The sequence below is a fragment of the Corythoichthys intestinalis genome, chromosome 5 (assembly GCF_030265065.1).
Source record: "Corythoichthys intestinalis isolate RoL2023-P3 chromosome 5, ASM3026506v1, whole genome shotgun sequence".
NCBI lineage: Eukaryota > Metazoa > Chordata > Actinopteri > Syngnathiformes > Syngnathidae > Corythoichthys > Corythoichthys intestinalis.
In genome coordinates, this window is record NC_080399.1 from 23,284,406 (window position 1) to 23,303,439 (window position 19,034).

At 38.2% G+C, this 19,034-nt stretch overlaps 2 protein-coding genes across 5 annotated transcripts in view; one reads left to right on the top strand and one right to left on the bottom strand.

Moving 5' to 3' along the window:
- Nucleotides 1-2,778: 2,778 nt before the first annotated feature.
- Nucleotides 2,779-13,432, bottom strand: c2cd4a (C2 calcium dependent domain containing 4A). The gene is made up of 3 exons (XM_057837621.1): nt 13,005-13,432; nt 5,636-5,759; nt 2,779-5,548 (listed from the first exon to the last, which is right to left on the bottom strand). The coding sequence occupies exon 3, from the start codon at nt 5,517-5,519 to the stop codon at nt 4,182-4,184; it is 1,338 nt and encodes a 445-aa protein (XP_057693604.1). The 5' UTR covers nt 5,520-5,548; nt 5,636-5,759; nt 13,005-13,432; the 3' UTR covers nt 2,779-4,181.
- The window catches only part of tln2b (talin 2b), a 206,737-nt gene continuing 200,568 nt past the window's right edge, over nt 12,866-19,034 (top strand). For 3 of the 4 annotated variants that reach the window (XM_057837617.1, XM_057837619.1, XM_057837620.1), the window contains exon 1: nt 12,866-12,992. The gene's annotated coding sequence lies outside the window, so the exon portion shown is untranslated. Of the gene's footprint in view, nt 13,506-19,034 lie in introns of all 4 variants that reach the window. The other variant, XM_057837618.1, reaches the window with a different exon arrangement.

Below are 19,034 nucleotides of genomic sequence, written 5' to 3' on the forward strand. Positions count from 1 at the left end.
GCCCTTATTACCATGATAATAGCTGAGACGGTATTGCAGCTCTTTGCGGCTGCATAAATGATTTGTCCAGACTGAAAGTGGATCATGTCGAGTAATATTTGCCCTCTTCATAAGGATAATTCAATGTATCAAATTTGTAACGAAAGATTTGCATTACAAATAGTCTTTCAATTAGTACGATATTTTTATGACCCTTGTTGAGCAGTAATGGTTATTTACATGCAATAATCACATGCCATTTCATTACCTAGTGGTGTCGATTCTCCATCACAGCATTTCCGAGCCTAGCGGGAAACCTATTAAACATTAACTGGCAGCTATAGTGGCAGCTTCTAAGCCTGCACTTTATTGCTTGAAGCTGCAGGATATGTTTGGAGTGTACATTAGGTTCTCATACTCAGTTGTTCAAACGTACAGTAGTAAAAGGGTGTATTTTTTCATTGAGATAGACTGATATACTGTATATTAGAGCTGAAACGAATACTCGAGCAACTCGAGTAACTCGAGTTTAAAAACTGACCCGGGTAATTTTATTCACCTCGAGGAATCGTTTAATTTTTCCAGCTCTAAGCATCACATTTTGCCCGACTACTTTTAATGCGAGACAACGCTCTGACGTCATGTGCGTAGAGGACGAAGCAATAAATACCTGACTGCAGCCGACAGCTGCGAAAAGCTACGCCCGCATGTCGATGGTAGCAGGGAGCGTCTGATGCTACGGTGGTAGCAGATAGCGGCTGATGCGTCTCATAGATATCATTTATATATAACAAGATGCGAAATGACAGAGTCGGCGGTGTTAGTAAACAGCCGCCATCTTAAAGCAGTATTATTTAATCTGTGAAAACATAGCGCTGTAGAGTGATGAGGGTGTCAAATAAAAACTTAATAATGCTAACTGTCAATTTTAGCTTATTTGTCATTGCTGGATAAAACCCCAAGTAGCACTGGTCACTAATGTGATCCAAATACAGCAGGTATCATATATTTATATTGAAAACAGAAAAACTAAAAATCCTATCAGGACTTACAGTTTAGTCTAACTTAAAACTTAACTAGAACCTAAAAATAGCTTGACACAAATGGAAATTCAATTGAACCAAGTGGGATAAACACCTAACTTTTAAGCGATGTGTGTTATCAAGAGTCATGACATTTTTAGGTAAGAAATATACATACTGTATATTTTATTTTTATAAGAACTAGAAGTTTTTTGAGTGAAAGCAGTGAATTAGTCTTTTTTTTTAATTTATTTATTTTTTTATTCTAGTCACATCTGAGATGCAATTGTTGGCTGTTTTCAACAACGTACATCGAAAATAAAGACATTGATTGACTGAAAATGGTTCAGTATTAGATGAAATGTCTTGTTTTCTCATGTATATTTATAATTGCTCTTTTCCTAAGAAAAAATGTTTTATCCAATTACTCGATTAATCGATAGAATTTTAAGTCGACTACTCGATTACTAAAATATTCGATAGCTGCACCCCTACTGTATAGAACATAAGAATCACATTTGTATTTTTGTACAGGAGACTACATTTATTTAACCCTTTATTGCCGAATGTATCACCTAATATTTCATGATTTTTTAGACTTATTCAGAATTTTGACATTTCTTTTTGAAAAAAAAATGATAGATGCAAGTTAACACATGCATCTGCAGGTTCCATGAGGAAAAAAAAGCAGGATATAGCAAAGGTTATAGATATTAGAGCGGTTATTACTAGGGATGGGAATCGAAATCAGATTCCAATTCTGAACCGGTTCCTTGTGTTTCGTGGCCTCGACATCACAATGAAAAAGTTTTAACGATCCCTGTAACGATTCCTAAAGACGCGTACTGCGTCGTGACGTGTCTTGTTGTCCAGACGCATCAAACTAACATGGCGCCAAGAACCACTCGCTCCAAAGTTTGACTATACTTCACCAGGAAAGAGGGTGAAAATGAAAGGTTACGATGGTTTAGCACGAGCATTGCAGCCGTAAACATAACAATGACAGCACGTAGGTTCAAACGCTCGAAAGTGTGTCTTCACTTCACGGGGAAAAATGACAACAAAGCGACTTGCAGTCATTGCAAGGTGGAGATAACTGCATCGGGAGGGAATACGACTGCATTGTTCTCACAGAGATGTAAGGCTCAGTCCTGGCTATACAGCTAGCTAAACTCCCGAATGACGATGCAGAAGACGTTGGTATAATTTGCTGACTTTATTCAACCTTAACTTGAAGAATGAAACTAAAAATTGAAATGAAACAAATCAATTTCGTCCGCAATTACAAACAGGTTTGCATCAACGTAAATCATGGATGATTAGCTGCTAACACAGTAATAACAAACGGTTAGCATGCGTTCGCTAGCATTAGCACATCGTTCAAACCACTATACAATTGGATTTAAATGTCCGATCGCGAGTGGAAACACACAACAACAACACAAAAGATGATACATGCAGGCGTTGCCTCTGTAGATATTTTACAAACATTAACAAAGAACGTAGGCTCGTAGCAGTGTTTCCCTCTCTCACTAACTCGCTCACTCGCTTGGATGCGGCACTTCTTCGCGTTTAAGCGCACTCTTCTTCATGTGAGCGCGTTCTTCTTCGCGCGAGGAAGTGCAAGGGCGCCCCCACTTGAGCGTTAAAGAGCCATAAAAACTAAAAGGCATGCATTTCAACATACAGTAATGTTAAATAATACACTTTAACACAGGGTCCGGCCCCCCCTTTTTTTTTTCTCAATAGTTAGTAGTTAGTTAGTTATTTCCTGGCCTTTTTTTGTGAAGAACTCAGAGAGGGTTATTTGGTTATTATCTATTTAATTAATAGTGCTATTATTTTTATATAATTATTTTATTTACTTTTGTTCCGTGAAGAATCCAGAAAGGGTCATTTGATTGTGGCTTTCTGTAAAACAATAAATTTTTAGATTTAGGCACTCCTGCAATCGTCACACTTTTTCTGTTACAAACTGACCCCGGCCCCACATCAAATAAGGGAAAAGTTATGTGGCCCTCACAGGAAAAAGTTTGGGGACCCCTGCTTTAATACATTTTGCCAAAGGCAGGACAAAAACCTATATGCCAATATATACCAATATTTTTTATTGCTATTAAAAAAATGTTTCAGTAAAATGTTACACATTCTTGTGTATTTGCCACTTATTGCCACAGTTAGCATTTGGGCCTCTTTTGACCTCGTTGCGAGTTTGTAAGTTTGTGACTTCTGATTAAACAAACTTGATGCCAATCAAAACTTTTGTTCTTCTTTTTCCCCAAATTAGAATCGATAAGAGAATCGATAATGAATCGAATCGTTAAGCAATATCGATAATGGAATCGGAATCATAAAAATCGTATCAAGTCCCATCCCTACTTAGTACACATATTCATTTTGACTTTTCTTTTTACAAATTTGAAAAAAAGGTGTCATTAGGACTTTATTTTTCAAATTTTGGGCTTCTCCAATAGTTGATTCATGTTGCAGGTACAGTATTTAAGGGATAATATTTTAAATTCACTTCAGTGTTAAGTGTGAATTATGTGTCTTATCTTTTTATATAATTTGTCTTATATCTGCTCTATTTGTGTTGTCTCATTCATGTGTTGTGCAACCTCTTCCGTATTTGGGTTGAAAAGCTATTTTCACAGTTCAGTAATTGGTCTTTATTAGAGGCAGTACGATAGATAAAACTTAAACCATTAAAACCATTTGTTTGCTATTTAAAAAAATGCATAAGCAATGGGGAAACTTCCCCCTCATAGGTTTCTGGTTTCTATTGATGTTTTCAATCAGAGGAAAAGGTCAGGAATGAAACAACAGACTGAGGAAGAAACATGAGACGATTGTTTTCTCACGCCAGCCAATGCAGCAGCCATTTTAGCCCAACTAAACACATAACAGACATTCAATTAACAGTACAGAGAATGGATGAATGTGTATTTTGACTAAATTTAAGAAAGTGTTTTTCTTGGCTCTTCCTTTTTTTCTATTAGCTCACGGCATTTAACTTATAGCGAGACAATGCACATTTGTGATGTTTGCTGATGGTTTTCAAGAAAGAACACATATACAAACCAAGGTGGTGGCTCTTATCATTTATTTGTTTAAAAAATTACAAATAAAATTGAAATAAATAATCTAATACTATAGTAACGTGGTATATTTTGGAAAAAATTAATGGTTTAAGGTGACAATGGTACTAAGTGGCAGATCACAGCTACCCAGAAGATAGTCTCTTTTAAGGGTGGACATTTTGTTGACCAGTTTGAAGCGAAGCGAGCGCACATTGATGTCTTGCTCTGAGATGCCGTCGAAAAAGAAATCTTCATTGAAGATGGGATTGCGACTCTTTCGGATGACAGTGCTTCGTTGTTTCTGAACTTTTCCTGGAGCCAGTGAGATGCTGACACTGCAGTTAATGATCTTGGGGTCTACAGACAGCGGGTACAAGCCCTCGGCACTGATCAGTCGTACCCTTAGTCTTTGGTTTTCTGAGCAGTACTCTGCCGAAAGTCTCAGGCTGCCGTCCTTCCCTATCGGAACCATTTTTTCCTTCATTACCCGCTCCTTATGCAGCGTCAAATCCATGGGGAAGATAGTTGGGGGTGCCAGGCTATAGCAGCTGGGGAGGCCCTCTGTTATGTCCTCTGACGCCCTCCTCATCACATTAGGACTGTTATCAGTCGAGCTGCCTTCATCTGTGGACAGGGAATTATTCCTGGACACCATTGCCTTCCTCATGTTCCGTGATAGCAGAAGTTCATGGCTCAGTGCCTTGAAGAGGGATGACTTGTTGGGGCATCTAGTCAGAAGGGGCGAATTGAAGGGCGATGACTCAGTCGAGGATGTGGTATCACTGTCTAGAGCGCCCTGCCAGTTGAGACAGTGTCCTCTCGTGGCAAATCTGGAGGACAAAGCATTGAGGCTAAAGGAGGAAGGTGAAGACAAAGTTGGGGAGGTGACTTTAGTGCAGGTGGCGGATCGGCTCCTAGGAAGCAAGAGTGGAGAGGAACCTGGTTCGTGGAAGAGAGACTCCTTCCTCCTGGTGTGGGGGCTCTCCAATAAGGTGCAAAAGCCGTAGCAGGTCTGCGCTTTTGCCATATGGGGGAGAGACAAAGCAGCCTGGCTTTGGGGGTCTGCGTTTGTTGTTTCCTCGTCACTACAGCCATCATAAGGTCCCTCATCCACACTTTCCACCTGGATAATGTGAGGGTTCAAAGGCTCATGGTGCACCGCATTAACCTCAGCCTTTTCGCAAAGACTCATTTTGGTAGCACGAAGGGTTCGTGTGTGTTCGGCATTCTTTAGCTCCTGCAGGGAAGGAATTGTTGGCGGGATGCAGAACTCAGGGATGTTGTCTGGGGTGATGACGTTAGGGAAGAGGGAAATTTTTTTGTCTTTGTCCGACTTTTCCCCAAACATGATTTCACCGATCTTGAAGTTGAAATCCGTTGTTGACATGGGCAGGATGGAGCTCTCCATTGACACTCGGATCTTCTCCACTACCCACATAGATATGCTGGCAGAATTTTTGAAAGTCTCTACAGTCAAAAGAGTTTACTTGTCAGCATACATGTTCTATGAAAATGTTTTCTGAAATGCGAAACTAAGTTGAAAATGTTCCTTACCTTATAAAAAAATCAAGGCAGATTTCCCTGGGTAGGATTGATCGAAAGCTCCAGATAAGACGTGAAAGTGCAGTGAGAAATTTGTCTCTTTAGGACAGCATATGACGGGTTTGAACATCTGGGTCTATTTGAGGGAGGCAGACAGGTTAAATCAAGCAAGAAAGCAGTGCATGTAAACCACACCCCCTGTAGTCCTTTAGCTCGATCCTCCCTCTCTCCTCAGCCCACGGTTGCCATGGAAACATCCAAAAGCACAACAGCGCTCCTGCAATAGCTTCTGCATTCCCCCCCCCCTACCCCCCCCCCCCCCCCCCCCCAAAAAAAAAGAAAAAAAAATTACAATTCAATATTGAGAATAAGACCATATCGACACGAACAACTCGGATGATGTTTAACTTTGATTTGAAGAAAAACAACTCAGCTTCTTCAAAGTGGCCTTTGGATGACCTCTTACTGATGTAGAGTCAACATTTTCTTAGGCTGAAACACCTTGTGGATACTTTCCCCCCTCTAAAAACATGTGTTTCTTTTGAGTTTAATGAATGAATGCATGTAATATTGTTTAAATCCTCATGTAGCTGTATAAAAAAAAGTAGATTCAACTCATAGTTTGCATTCTGTATAGGCTACAGGGTAATTGAAAAGCGAGTCAGATTTTTAATTTTTTTTTTTTAATAATTATTCATAAGTTGCAATATTTTTCTTTTTTTCTGTGTATTTATGTTCCATGATGTAAGGGAACAAAATCTGTTTTTGTTTTCGTTTTCTTCTCTTGTTCGTTTCTGGTGAGAATTATAGTCCAAAAATAGATTACCAGTACTTAAACATAGGGAGTTATTTTTCGATCACCCTAGTATAGACAGATCATCAAGTGTGACGTGGCAAATGATCCAGTTTCACTTAATTGGTCAGAAAAAAAAAAAACATTGTATAAATTGAATTTTGTATGGAAGAGATCTATTGACAATACCTGCCCTCTTGTGCCCTCTGGTGGGACATATTACATTTTTATCATACTGAAAAAATGGCATGGAAAAATGGACTGTAAACCAGTTTTCCTACAATCTGCTGTCTGTAGGAAATCTTCCCATAAGTTTCCAGACTAATAATTAACCGAGCAGCTGTTTTTGCCTCTGTCATGTTAAATATAAGATTTGAAATGAGTAAATGAGACCATTAAATTTCCTTTCGCTGTTTGGAGGGATTGTCTGTTTTAGGCAGAGATGGGCAGTGTTGGGCATGTTACTTTAAAAAAAAAAGTAATTAGTTATAGTTACTCACTACTTCTTCCAAAAAGTAACTGAATTACTCTATAGTAAAAGTAACTAGTTACCAGGGAAAGTAACTATTTCCGTTACTTTAAAAAGAAGTTGTTGTATGTCAAAGAATTTGAAATTTTCTGAGCAGTATTCGAGTCAGTTGAATAGAGAAGAACAGACAGGTAGTTGGGTTATAGAACCTTGTAATATTTATTGCACCTCACCAGCAACAGATTTATCCTACACTTGAAGTGCAACAAAAATAAACAGTGAACAATATAATAAAATAACAATCAGCAGTAAACAATATAAAGTGAGTTCAATAAATTAAATCTAACTCTCACAACCTGAGACAACTGGTCAAGTAGACATAGCCTACTGTACTTCAAGTATTTTGACTTGAAATAGTGTTTATAACTCCACCTCGAAAAGGACACATTTTCCTCTGAATGCTCTGCCATCATATCCCTCTGCATCTGTTTTGCGTGTGTGTGTTTGCAGCACGCGCTGTTCCGGTTTGTGGGTGAAAACACCGGCTCTGATTGGCTTACCATGACACATGACTTTAACCCTCAGCCAATCACAATCACTTCCATCTCATCTATCCAGGGGGTGCAATTAGGTGGCCTCGTCTCGTCCCCCTACTCCTCCCGTCACCCTCAAAGCGTCTGCCGTCCTAAAGATGGAAGCAGCATTCTTGCTGGCTGACAGTGGGGGATGGGAACGAGGCTAGCATTCAGGTGTAGCGAACACAGAAACGTAAGCAAGCTTTGGAAAGCATTGTCTAATTGAATGAGCAGGGACAAAAAATCTGGAGTCATAAGAAGTACGTGCTGTAATATTCTGATACAGAATTATCCGAGGCACCCTAAAGTGCACACGGCACCATTATTGTTTTGCTCACATGATACGGGAGTGATTTAGAGACACGGCCTGCCGAGAGCCGTACGTTTGTGGTAATGTTGAAGTTATATGTGCTATTAAAGAAACAGAGTGCCAGCACCTCCTGTGTGTTATATCTTTGCTAAGAAAAAGCACAAAACAAAACACGTGCGCTATTCTCGAACCTGAACGCACCCCAAGTCTTGGACGACAAATAAACAGAGCAGAGTAGACTCGCTACAGCTGGTAGTTTCTTCAATTTATTCAGAGTAAGTAACGCACCGCTTTTGACCGTCAGTAACGGTAACGACGTTGTAACGGCGGAAAAAATAGTTAGATTACCCCGTTACTGAATTTTTTTTTTTTTTTTTTTAACAACGTTATTCCCAACACTGGAGATGGGTAGTAACGCGTTACAAGTACTCCGTTACATTTAGTTGAGTAACTTTTTGAGAAAAATGTACTTCCAAGAGTGGTTTTACCAAGCCATACTTTTGACTTTTTCTTGAGTAGATTTGTGAGGGAAACGACTAGGGTTGTTCTGATCATGCTTTTTTGCTCCCGATTCAATTCCAATCATTCCCAATAATTTTTCCTGATCATATACATTTTGGCAATGCATTAAGAAAAAAAATGAATAAAACTCGGACGAATATATACATTCAACATACAGTACATAAGTACTGTATTTGTTTATTATGACAATAAATCCTCAAGATGGCATTTACATTAACATTCTTTCTGTGAGAGGGATCCACGGATAGAAAGACTTGTAATTCTTAAAGGATAAATGTGACTTTGTGTATTGTGACTAAATATTGCCATCTAGTGTATTTGTTGAGCTTTCAGTAAATGATACTGTAGCCATTTAACTTCTGCCCAAATGCATGATGGGAAGTGCAACCATGACTGTGCGTCGTGGTACCAATTGATATATCTTCTCTGTGTTGGGAAATAACATAGGGTGTTAAGAAAAAGATCAACTACTACCTTTCTTCCCCACATTGCTTCCCACGATTATTCTAATTGTTGGGAGAGGGATTGTAAGGCTTTAGCCATTTAAAAAAAAAAAAGGCTCTAAAGGCTGCCAAAATTCACTGTACTCATTTTACGCTGCCTTTTAACTCTATATACTGTATGGGTAAAACGGCGCCATTATAGATTGAACGCGACAATACATGAGTGGGTCGTGCAGCGCATGCGCTAATTGCGTTAAATATTGTAACGTGATAAATGTAAAAAATATTACTTCTCGCCATTAACGCGAAAAGTTTGATAACCCTACCCTAAGCTTAAACTAAAGACTCTGGAAGAGTGTAACACATTATGTCTGTAACGTTAAATACAATTAGAAAACGATTTAATTAAAAAATATATATTTATTTAAAAAAGGCATGTCCGATACTTTTTTGACCATTCCGATACTTTGAAAATGACGTGATCGGACCCGATCGATCGGCATGATCGGGACAGAAACGACACTACTCTTACTCCGCTACTTTGAGCTACACAAGAGTCGTTACATTTTTCCTCTTTATTCTTTGTATTTACATATTAGATTATTTTTCGTTTTGCTAGCGGTGCTATTGCCAAGAGTAGCGCTAATAATTTCACCAATGAGACGTCCAAACAATAATCACATGACTCCATTACACCAATCAGAATTAAGCTTACCGTTCTATGATCACACGTCTTTAAAGCACCGCAACAATTGAAGTATTTGACATAGAGCACAGCCCTCAACATGAATCAAAAGCGCGGATTTAAAACTCTCTCCCAGTTTTTATTCTTCACCGATTGACCACGGAAAACCGGATCCTTTTAATTTCATAATAGTAACTATGAAGGAACTACGATATTCATTATTCAGACTAGCAACTATTTTCTCCACTGGAGGGCAGGGCACTTATGTTCTTTGGACGAATAATGCTTCATTACGTTTTTTTTTCTCTCTTTAATTTAATTATATATATATATATATATATATATATACTGTAAATATATATTATTTCTTTGGCTTAATGTGGTTATGTAATGGGTTATTGTACATTATCATGATAACAACAGTTCATATAGATAAGTTTGTGCTGAGAGAAAATAAATACCATTGTTTAAAAAAAAAAAAAGATTAAACAAAAATAAGCAGTTACTCAAAATGTTACTCATTACTTGAGTATTCTTTTCACAGGATACATTTTTTGGATGACTAATTTTACTCTTGGTTGAGTAATATTATGTTGAAGTAACGCTACTCTTACTTGAGTAAAATTTTTGACTACTCTACCCGTCTCTGGTTTTAGGTGTACAGTATTTCAACAAAAGGTACACAGCCGGGAACAAGGTTCAAGTAGATGAGGGTTGTTATTGGCAACCAACCACAAAGGTGCAGAATGATACTACCGTCGATATAATACAAAGGACATGCACTGGGGGGAAAATTTCTCAGAAATGTTTTCAACTTACTGAAGGACATCAAGAGGTGAAGCGTACAGCAGGCAAATCTATCGAATGAGACCATTACAGTGGAGCATTCTAGCTCCCATTCAACTCAACTCCCTCTCAGCCCCAAAAACTTGCGATACACAGTACGAATACGTGTAAATGGGGTTCTTGTTATGGATGGAAAAATGGATAAATGGATATATCGTAATTTTCGGACTATAAGGCGCACCTGACTATAAGCCGCCACCCACCAAATTTCACACGAAAATGGCATTTGTTATAGGTAAGCTGCAGTGGACTATAAGCCGCAGTTGTGCTGACTGTATTATGAGATATTTACACCGAAAGGTTTTTAACCGGTAAAACTTTATTTGACAGTGGCAAAATAGGACAAAATGAACCACCATGAAGCTTTGAACCAATGGGCTGCAAAGCTTCATTGCTTCAAGAATATTCATTTTGCCATCACTGCTCCCTTCGGGTAGACAGTCAACCTCCGCTGCCACCTGCTGTCAACACTGTTGTCGTCCAACATGCCCCCAGCATGCATTGCAGCACTACAGATGTAAATAACAATCAAAATTCGTGTTCTGTGCTGATTATTTCTTCAGTTACTGTTCCATTTGTTTCATTAATTGCTAGCTATGGTATTTGGCAACACTTTGACAGTGGTGCCATAAAACTCATAAGACCATCATAATTATGGCATGACACTGCCATGAGCATTAATGAATGAATGCTTATGACAGGTCATTTTGTGTCATCCGGCAAATGATCTCACTTTTGAATGGATGTAAGATCTGAGCTTGACATAAATGGTGCATATTTGCCGGATGATACTTAATGACATCTGTCACAAGCATTCATTAAAGCCCATGATAGTGTCATGTCATAATTATGGCAGTCTTATGACGCCGCCATTAAATAAAGTGTTACCTATTAACCCAAATAAATTAACAAATAAGCCGCTCTGGACTATAAACCGCAGGATTTAAAAGGAGGGAAAAAAGTAGCGGCACATAGTCTGAAAATTACGGTACATTTTTTTTTTTTTAAATTTATGTTTTTTGGGAGAGAAGATGATGTACAGCCTGGACTAGTAACTAGCAAATCACTATTTTTTATTTTTTTAAAGTCAATCTAGATAAATTAATGGGAAAACGCTTGCCACATTTTAGAACAATTTGAAATTTATAAGCCACAGTTTGAGCATTAACCTTTTGTAAATATTTTTGAGGGGAAATGGTAATGTATTTAAACAATTTGTTCCAGTTCCAATCAACCGGAAAATTTCTAACCGTATGTTCGCAAAAAAAATTCATCAACTGTAAAAATTATTAATCATACTAAAACAAATCATTATTGGAAATGTTGGTGTTGCCAAGAGACAGCAAGAACCAAAAGTGGTTTTTGCCATGTGGCAAAATTTTTTTGCCATGTGGCATTTTTTTTTTTTTGCTATGTGGCAAAAAAATTTGCCAAGTGGCATTTTTTTTTTTGGCCATGTGGCATTTTTTTTGCCATGTGGCAAAAAAAAATTGCCAAGTGGCATTTTTTTGGCCATGAGGCAAATTTTATTTGCCTTGTGGCAAAAAAAAAACCATTGCCATGTGGCATTTTTTGCCATGTCGCAAAAAAATTAGCCATGTGGCATTTTTTTTTGCCATGTGGCAAAAATTTTTTGCCATGTAGCATTTTTTTTGCCATGTGGCAAAAATGTGTTGCCATGTGGCATTTTTTTTTGCCATGTGGCAATTTTTTTTTTTTTTTGCCATGTGGCAAAACTGTTTTGCCATGTGGCATTTTTTTGGCATGTGGCAATTTTTTTTTTTTTTTGCCATGTGGCAAAAATGTTTTGCCATGTGGCATTTTTTTTTTGCCATGAGTCAAATTTTATTTGCCTTGTGTCAAAAAAAATGCCATGTGGCAAAAAAAAATTGCCATGTGGCATTTTTTTTTTTTTTTTGCTGAGTGACATTTTTTTTTTTTTTTTTTTTTTTTTTGCCATGTGGCAAAAATGTTTTGCTATTTGGCTTTTTTTTTTGCCATGAGGCAAAACATTTTTGCCATGTGGCAAAAATGTTTTGCCTCGTGGCAAAAACCACTTTTGGTTTTCGGCACTGCTTGGGAATTTAAGTGAAGCATTGGCAAGGATGGAAAAGCACAATTCCTACTAGACTCCGGCAGGGGGAAGTATATAACCTCTTTAGTACTGTATGGCAATCCACCCACTGAAACGCTAAACTGAAAGGATGTTGTTTGAATATACAGTATGTATTAAGAAATAATGATAATTAGGTTACCCGATAAAAATCGGCGAATCCAACCAGGAAGGCGTTTAATGGATTAATAACTTGATAAAATAAAATAAAGATACTGATATTCAATTCCCTCGTTGTGTGAAATGTGGTTTGGCACACTTCATGTCACATCTCATGTTTGGATCGTCACAGTTTTAGCAGGTGCAATTTGCAAATGAAGTCAAATATGTCTAAGTGCGTCTTTGCATCACGTGACACAAGTTAAAGCAATATTGCAATGCGTACTCCATGTAGGTGACAATAATCCTACAAAAACGACGCACAGATACGTGCTCCTCATCCCTGCATGTGTAGATGGATGAGGAGGGGCTTGACGATGAGGAGGAGGCAGGCGTGTATATGTGTATTGAATGTGTGTAGGGGTGTGTGTGCGCGCGCGCGTGAGGATGTGTGATGCGTGTGTCGCCTCGCCGTGAGCCCGCTTGCTTTCAAAGAGACGCGGACCGACATCAGGTAGGAGCTCACCTTCACTCTATTCCGTGGAATGTTTCGATCGGAGGAGTCCGGTGCTGTTCGGGCTACACATTTGGGCTAGAAACATTTCATCCCCCTCCTCGCCTGCAGACGACCTCTCCCGTGCTGAGCAGGCTTTTAATGGCTCACTTCACCGTTTGCAAGCGCGCGCTGGCTTTTGATCTTACATCGCTCCAGTAGAATCTCAAAGCCTCTTCACCAAATTTGAGGACTGTCTGCTTTGACACTGACCGCTAAGAGGAATATAAGTGACCTACTTGTTTTCTCGGCGCATTTTCAAGTGTAGTCCGTCGGTAGGCTATAGGCAAAACGGAGCATACCGTCCTCAGCATCCTCTCTGCCCTGCACAAGAAATGTGACATGGTTTACTTACTTGGACTTGACCTGGATGCTATGTGCATTTTGACAGCGAAAGGCTGTGGTAGCGGGCGTGCCTGGATGCATCTACTGATGTGACTCGTGATTTAAGGTTTCTTGGGTCAAGTTTGAAAGGTGAGCAGCACAGTTTTTGGTCGTTTGGACGTCTGCATCAGAGTTTTGAACTACTGGGATCAAATCTCAGCCCTGGCTTGTGAGAACAGTATTCAAGCTTCTCACCACATATATTAAAACATACTTGTTAGGTTCACTGAAGTACCTAAATAAGCACTCCCCCCCCTTCTGGCCTAATCGCAAATATTGTTTCCCTTAAAAGTGAATGGACATACACCGTTCTTCATGTAAAATATATGCGACAGATTATAAAATTACAGTAATAGTTTTTACTTGTGATTCGCCTCTTAACCTCACATGTTCTAAGGTCAGGGATTCAACGTATACCTGTGCAGAATTTTCAAGGTTCTCCCTGTGTAATTTTGTGTTTTCTATGGATACTCTGGCTTTGTCTCATAGTCCAGAAATGTGGGTATTATGATAAAGAGCTTGGATTTAAAGTTGTCTTCACATAATTGAAGTGTGAACGAGTGCCTTCTTGCCAAAAGTTAGTTTTGTTAGCCTTGATATCACCTGCAATCCTAATGAGGATAAGAAGTCAGAAATGGCTGGACGACTCATGCAAGTAAAAAAAGTAATATTTTTTCCCACTTTTGGTAGCAAATTGCAGTCTGTCAATGTTATTAGAAATGAGGACATTTTTTAGTTTTGACCGATTTTAACAGGTAACATGAAGTAAACATGCATTATGTACTTAACAAGCCAAATAGAAGTATGTGACTAGTAGGGTCTGGCCACAGGAACTTTAAGTTTTTACTACATTATCTATAGGTGTTAATGCTCATATATACATAACATGCCCAGGTGACCAGTCTAGGGTGTACCTCACCTTGCTCCAAATTGGCGAGGAAAGTCACTAATGAGAGCATAAAAAGACAGAGGTTTGTAGGATGTGTTGCTTTGGTGCTTTGTGAGAGGTCAAGAAGTTCATCAAAGCATGAGTATGTCGATAGATGCATATGACAGGTCTTGTGGCCATCCTTAACTGTCCTGCTGTTTTATGCATGTGTTGCACATCTGCCTGTTCAACATTCAATATGTTAAACAAGTGTTGGGGTTGAATAGGCCAAACAGCTTCGACATGACAATTTTGCAGATTTTTATGTGTGGGCCTGTGAAGCCCAATGAGAGGCCTCTTTTTGTGTGATAAAGTAAACGGATACATTTTACCATTGATAACTCTCATATATCCAAGCAGAAGTCAGTCACTGTCTGATTATGCTAAATGAAACAAAAATAGAGTAGGTAACATGGTTGATTCTAAATCTGTTTGATATTTAATAATGATGAATGAATGTTCACATACAGTAACTATTCACTGTAAAGAAAAAAAAAATACGTAGAAGCATTCATTGTCAAATTAACAACAAACTACTGCAAAAACAACTTAATTTCTATTTTATTCAATAAAATTTTTGAAGTTGTCCGATATTATCAGGTATCCGAGAATATTGGCCTATTAAAGCGTTTCAAAATGAAATTGGATAATATTGAGACCTGTTTTTAATTATCAGTTTTGGGCCAGTATGCAAGGCTTCAAATTGAACGTAGAAGCCCTCCGCCTTTGTATGAGGTCTGGTCACGGCTTTGCACCACAGCTATACTCTCTGACCATTAGATGTCTCTAAACTAAGATGCTTGAGATTTGCTATGCAAGGAGACCATTTGCATTCATGGTGCAAAATATAAATGAACAATAAATGATTGAAAAATAATGAATATGTTAGGTCCTCGACCGCATATATCGGTGTCGATTTCATATCGTTATCAGATTTTTGGAGTTGGAAATTATGGACATTATTATTATCATTATGGGACAATTCTTAATATTTTTTTACATCACACAACTTGTTTTACCTAAAATTACTGAAAAAGTGCTTATCGTTCACCAGTCTGAAGGTGGTGATGTGCTCCTTTTCTTGTTCGCACCCCTTCTCCAACAATATGGTGTTATATTAACCCCAAGCTGTCACTGTGGCAGTCAGGTGTGCTAACTACTGAGCCACTGCACAGTCTACCTGCCTGTAATCTGAGGTAAAAGAAAAGTGTAATGTAAAAATCTGAATAAAACGTATTTAAAATACAGTTCTTTTTATAGTAGTTTGATGTCAATTTGACAATTAACGCTTTACTGTTTCCGTGTCTATTTAATTGTAAAATTCTGAAAACCACAACTGCCTGTATTTTACCGTAAATTCGATTTAATTTATTTATTACAGGATACTTGTGAGTCTAATGATTAGTTTTTTTTTCGTAATCAACTGTCCTATATCTAAGGTGAATATCTATTCACTGTTAATTACCCATATTGGCAGCTGTTTTAGAGCATTTATTTAGCATTGATCATTGAAGACCCCAGAATAGTGTGCTCTTTTACAAAAAAAGCACCTTTTATCTCCAGTACTTTCCAATTTTCACTAATCAGAGGTAGGATGGGGTTGTTTCACCAAAAATCACAGTATTTCCCACCAAAGTGGAGAAAGGGTTGCAAAAGGATTTGAAGAATCCTCGATTGTAAATTTTAGTTTTAAGGCCTACAGTTACAGTATATATTTGTAATTCTGATCAAATTCTATCTCCTTTTGGCTCTTTCAATTTGGAGCTTCCACTCCATTCTTGTTTTATTGGATTGGAATTTATAGCTGAATTGCTCTGCCAAAAGCCACTGACCATGTCAAGGCATTTAATTGGCTTCTGTGTTTGACTGAAATATGTTGCCCCCTTTCCTCTCTGCTGCTACGTCATCTCCTGGATATCAAGGGTCAAATCAAGGATACTAGGTCTGTGGGAGGGATAAAAGTAAAATCTGGCATGTTTTACTCTAATGATGCAACCACGGAAGATCATGCTGTCTCAGCAGGATGCAGACAGCTGCGACTCCAATAGCTTTAAGGCACCGGATCCAGAGTGGGAGGAGGCTTTGCAAAAAGACTCCCTCATTGATATTGTAAGTCGGCAGGAAAGAAGCAACCACACCATGTAAGAATAAAACTAATATGGGAGATCTAGAATTACTTATTGGAGGAATCTTGCAAAACTTATTTGAACCATTTTTGCATTGCTTAATTAGTGTGCCATGATTTTATAAGACGCACCTAACTATAAGCAGCCACCCACACATTTGACACAAAAACGGCATTTTTTCATAAATAAGCCGCACTGGATTATAAACCGCAGCTGTCCTCATTGTATTATAGGATATTTACACCAAAAGTTATAATCCGGGAACACTTTATTTGTTGGTGGCATCATAAGACTGTCATAAGAACAAATTAACCAGCATGAAGCTTCATTTGGCCACCACTGCTCCCTTGGAGGAGAAAGTCAATCTCTGCTGCCACCCTGCTGTCAACACTGTTGTCGTCCAACATGCCTCCTAGAATGCATTGCAGCACTACAGATGTAAATAACAATCAAAATTCATGTTATGTGCTAATTATTTCTTCAGTTACTGTTCCAATTGTTTCATTAATTGCTAGTTATGGTATTTTGGTAACACATTTGACAGTGGCACCATAAGACTGTCATAAGACCATCATAATTACGACATGACAATGCCATGACAGATGTCGTTTTGTGTCATCCGGCAAATTATCTCACTTGAATAAATAATAAATAATAAATGGAGTAAGGGACATAATTTGCCGGATGACACTTATTGACAATTGCCATAAGCATTCATTAATGCCCATGATAGTGTTATGTCATAATTATGACGGTTTTATGGCAGTCTTATGATTCAATTCAATTCAATTTTATTTGTATAGCCCTATATCACAACAAGGTTGTCTCAAAGGGCTTTGCAGAGGCAATATGATACACAGTCAGAAACAGTAGATGAATTAAATAAAGTTGAAGTCCAAATCCCCCATCCTCAGACCCTCCATGTCGGCAAGGCAAAACTCCAAAAACCCTTTGGAAAAAATTAGAAACCTTGGGGAGAACCACAGTCAGGAGAGATCCACTCCCAGGACGGATAGACAAGATGCACCAGGAATGCTAATGGGAATTAGCAGACGGAGTTAAAGTTTGTAGAGATGCAATAGAGTGAGGGAACAAGAGGAGGTCCATCTAGCCAGATGAGACAGGGGGCAACGAGGACGTTCATCCAGCCACACTCTAAAAAATGATTCATGAGGCTAGTTGGTATGACTTGAAAACATGAGCTTTTTCAACATAAAAATGACTTTTTTTTACTATTCATTGTTTTATTAAGTTGGTAACTTCTTTTATGGAGTTAATCAAAATTAAATATTAAGAAAGACGTATTAACTCAAAAGTATATTGTTTTTGAATAAGCTTTTCTGCTTTCACGTAACAAAGGGAAAGATTAAGTGAGTGAAATTTAATTTCTATTCCATTATTAAGTTGGTGCAACTTCCTAAATTCCCATCACATGTGCATATTGCCACGGGAAAAGAATTGGCCATTTTCTGCCTTACAAAATTTGCAGTCAGAAAGAAAATGAAAACAGATTTCATTACCATACATCAAGCAGCATACTCAAAAAATTACAAAAATGTTTACAACATTTAAATAAATTATCTTAAAACAGGAGTTACTTTTCAATCACCCTATATTGTTTGTACATTTGCAAATATTTTGTTGCACACCTTTTTTGCACTGTGTGTTGTTGTGCCATATCTGTGTATCAAAGTACTGGAAGTACACTTTTCGTTCATACCTGCACCTGAAGTGAACTGTTGACAATGTTTAGGATGCTTGGTTTTGCTCTGCACTTTTATTTTGTCCATTCTTTTGAGTTTTGAAATATATATTTTTTTCCAAATAAAACTGGAGTTACCATGTCCAATTTATTTTAGAAAAACAAGTTACTCTTAGGCGGCACGGTAACTGAGTGGTTAGCACGTCCGCCTCACAGTTCTGAGATCAAGGGTTCAATCCCAGGCTTCGGCCTTCCTGTGTGGAGTTTGCATGTTCTCCCCGTGCCTGCGTGGGTTCCCTCCGGGAACTCCGGATTCCTCCCACATCCCAAAAACATGCATGGTAGGCTAATTGAGCACTCTAAATTGTCCGTAGGTATGAGTGTGCCTGAATGGTTGTATGTCTCCTTGTGCCCTGCGATTGGCTGGCAACCAGTTCAGGGTGTCCCCTGCCTACTGCCCATAGTTAGCTGAGATAGGCTCCAGCACCTCCGCGACCCTCGTGAGGAAAAAGCGGCATGGAAAATGAATGAGTTGCTCTTACTCAATAAATTCAAGTACCATTTTGCATCAACTTTTGAGTTGAGAAATTAAAATGAAGGAGTTATTCCAACCTAAATGAAGTAGTTTTATTTCTTATTAATGCTAAAACTTGGACTTAAAAATTGAGTTGGTTCTACACAATAAAGCTTGTGGAGGACAATAAATAATGATGGTTCAACTATACTAATTGAGTTAGTCCAGTTAGAAAATTTATAAGGGAAGTACTTAATCATTGCTTAGTTGAATTTACTTAAAAAATTAAATGCAAATTGTTACAACAATTTTTTTAAGTAGAGCCAGTGGATTCTTTTTTTAGAGTGCA

What these genes read in the sequence shown, in the direction of transcription:
- c2cd4a (XM_057837621.1), bottom strand. Translation starts at nt 5,519, where the DNA reads ATGTGGGTAGTGGAGAAGATCCGAGTGTCAATGGAGAGCTCCATCCTG.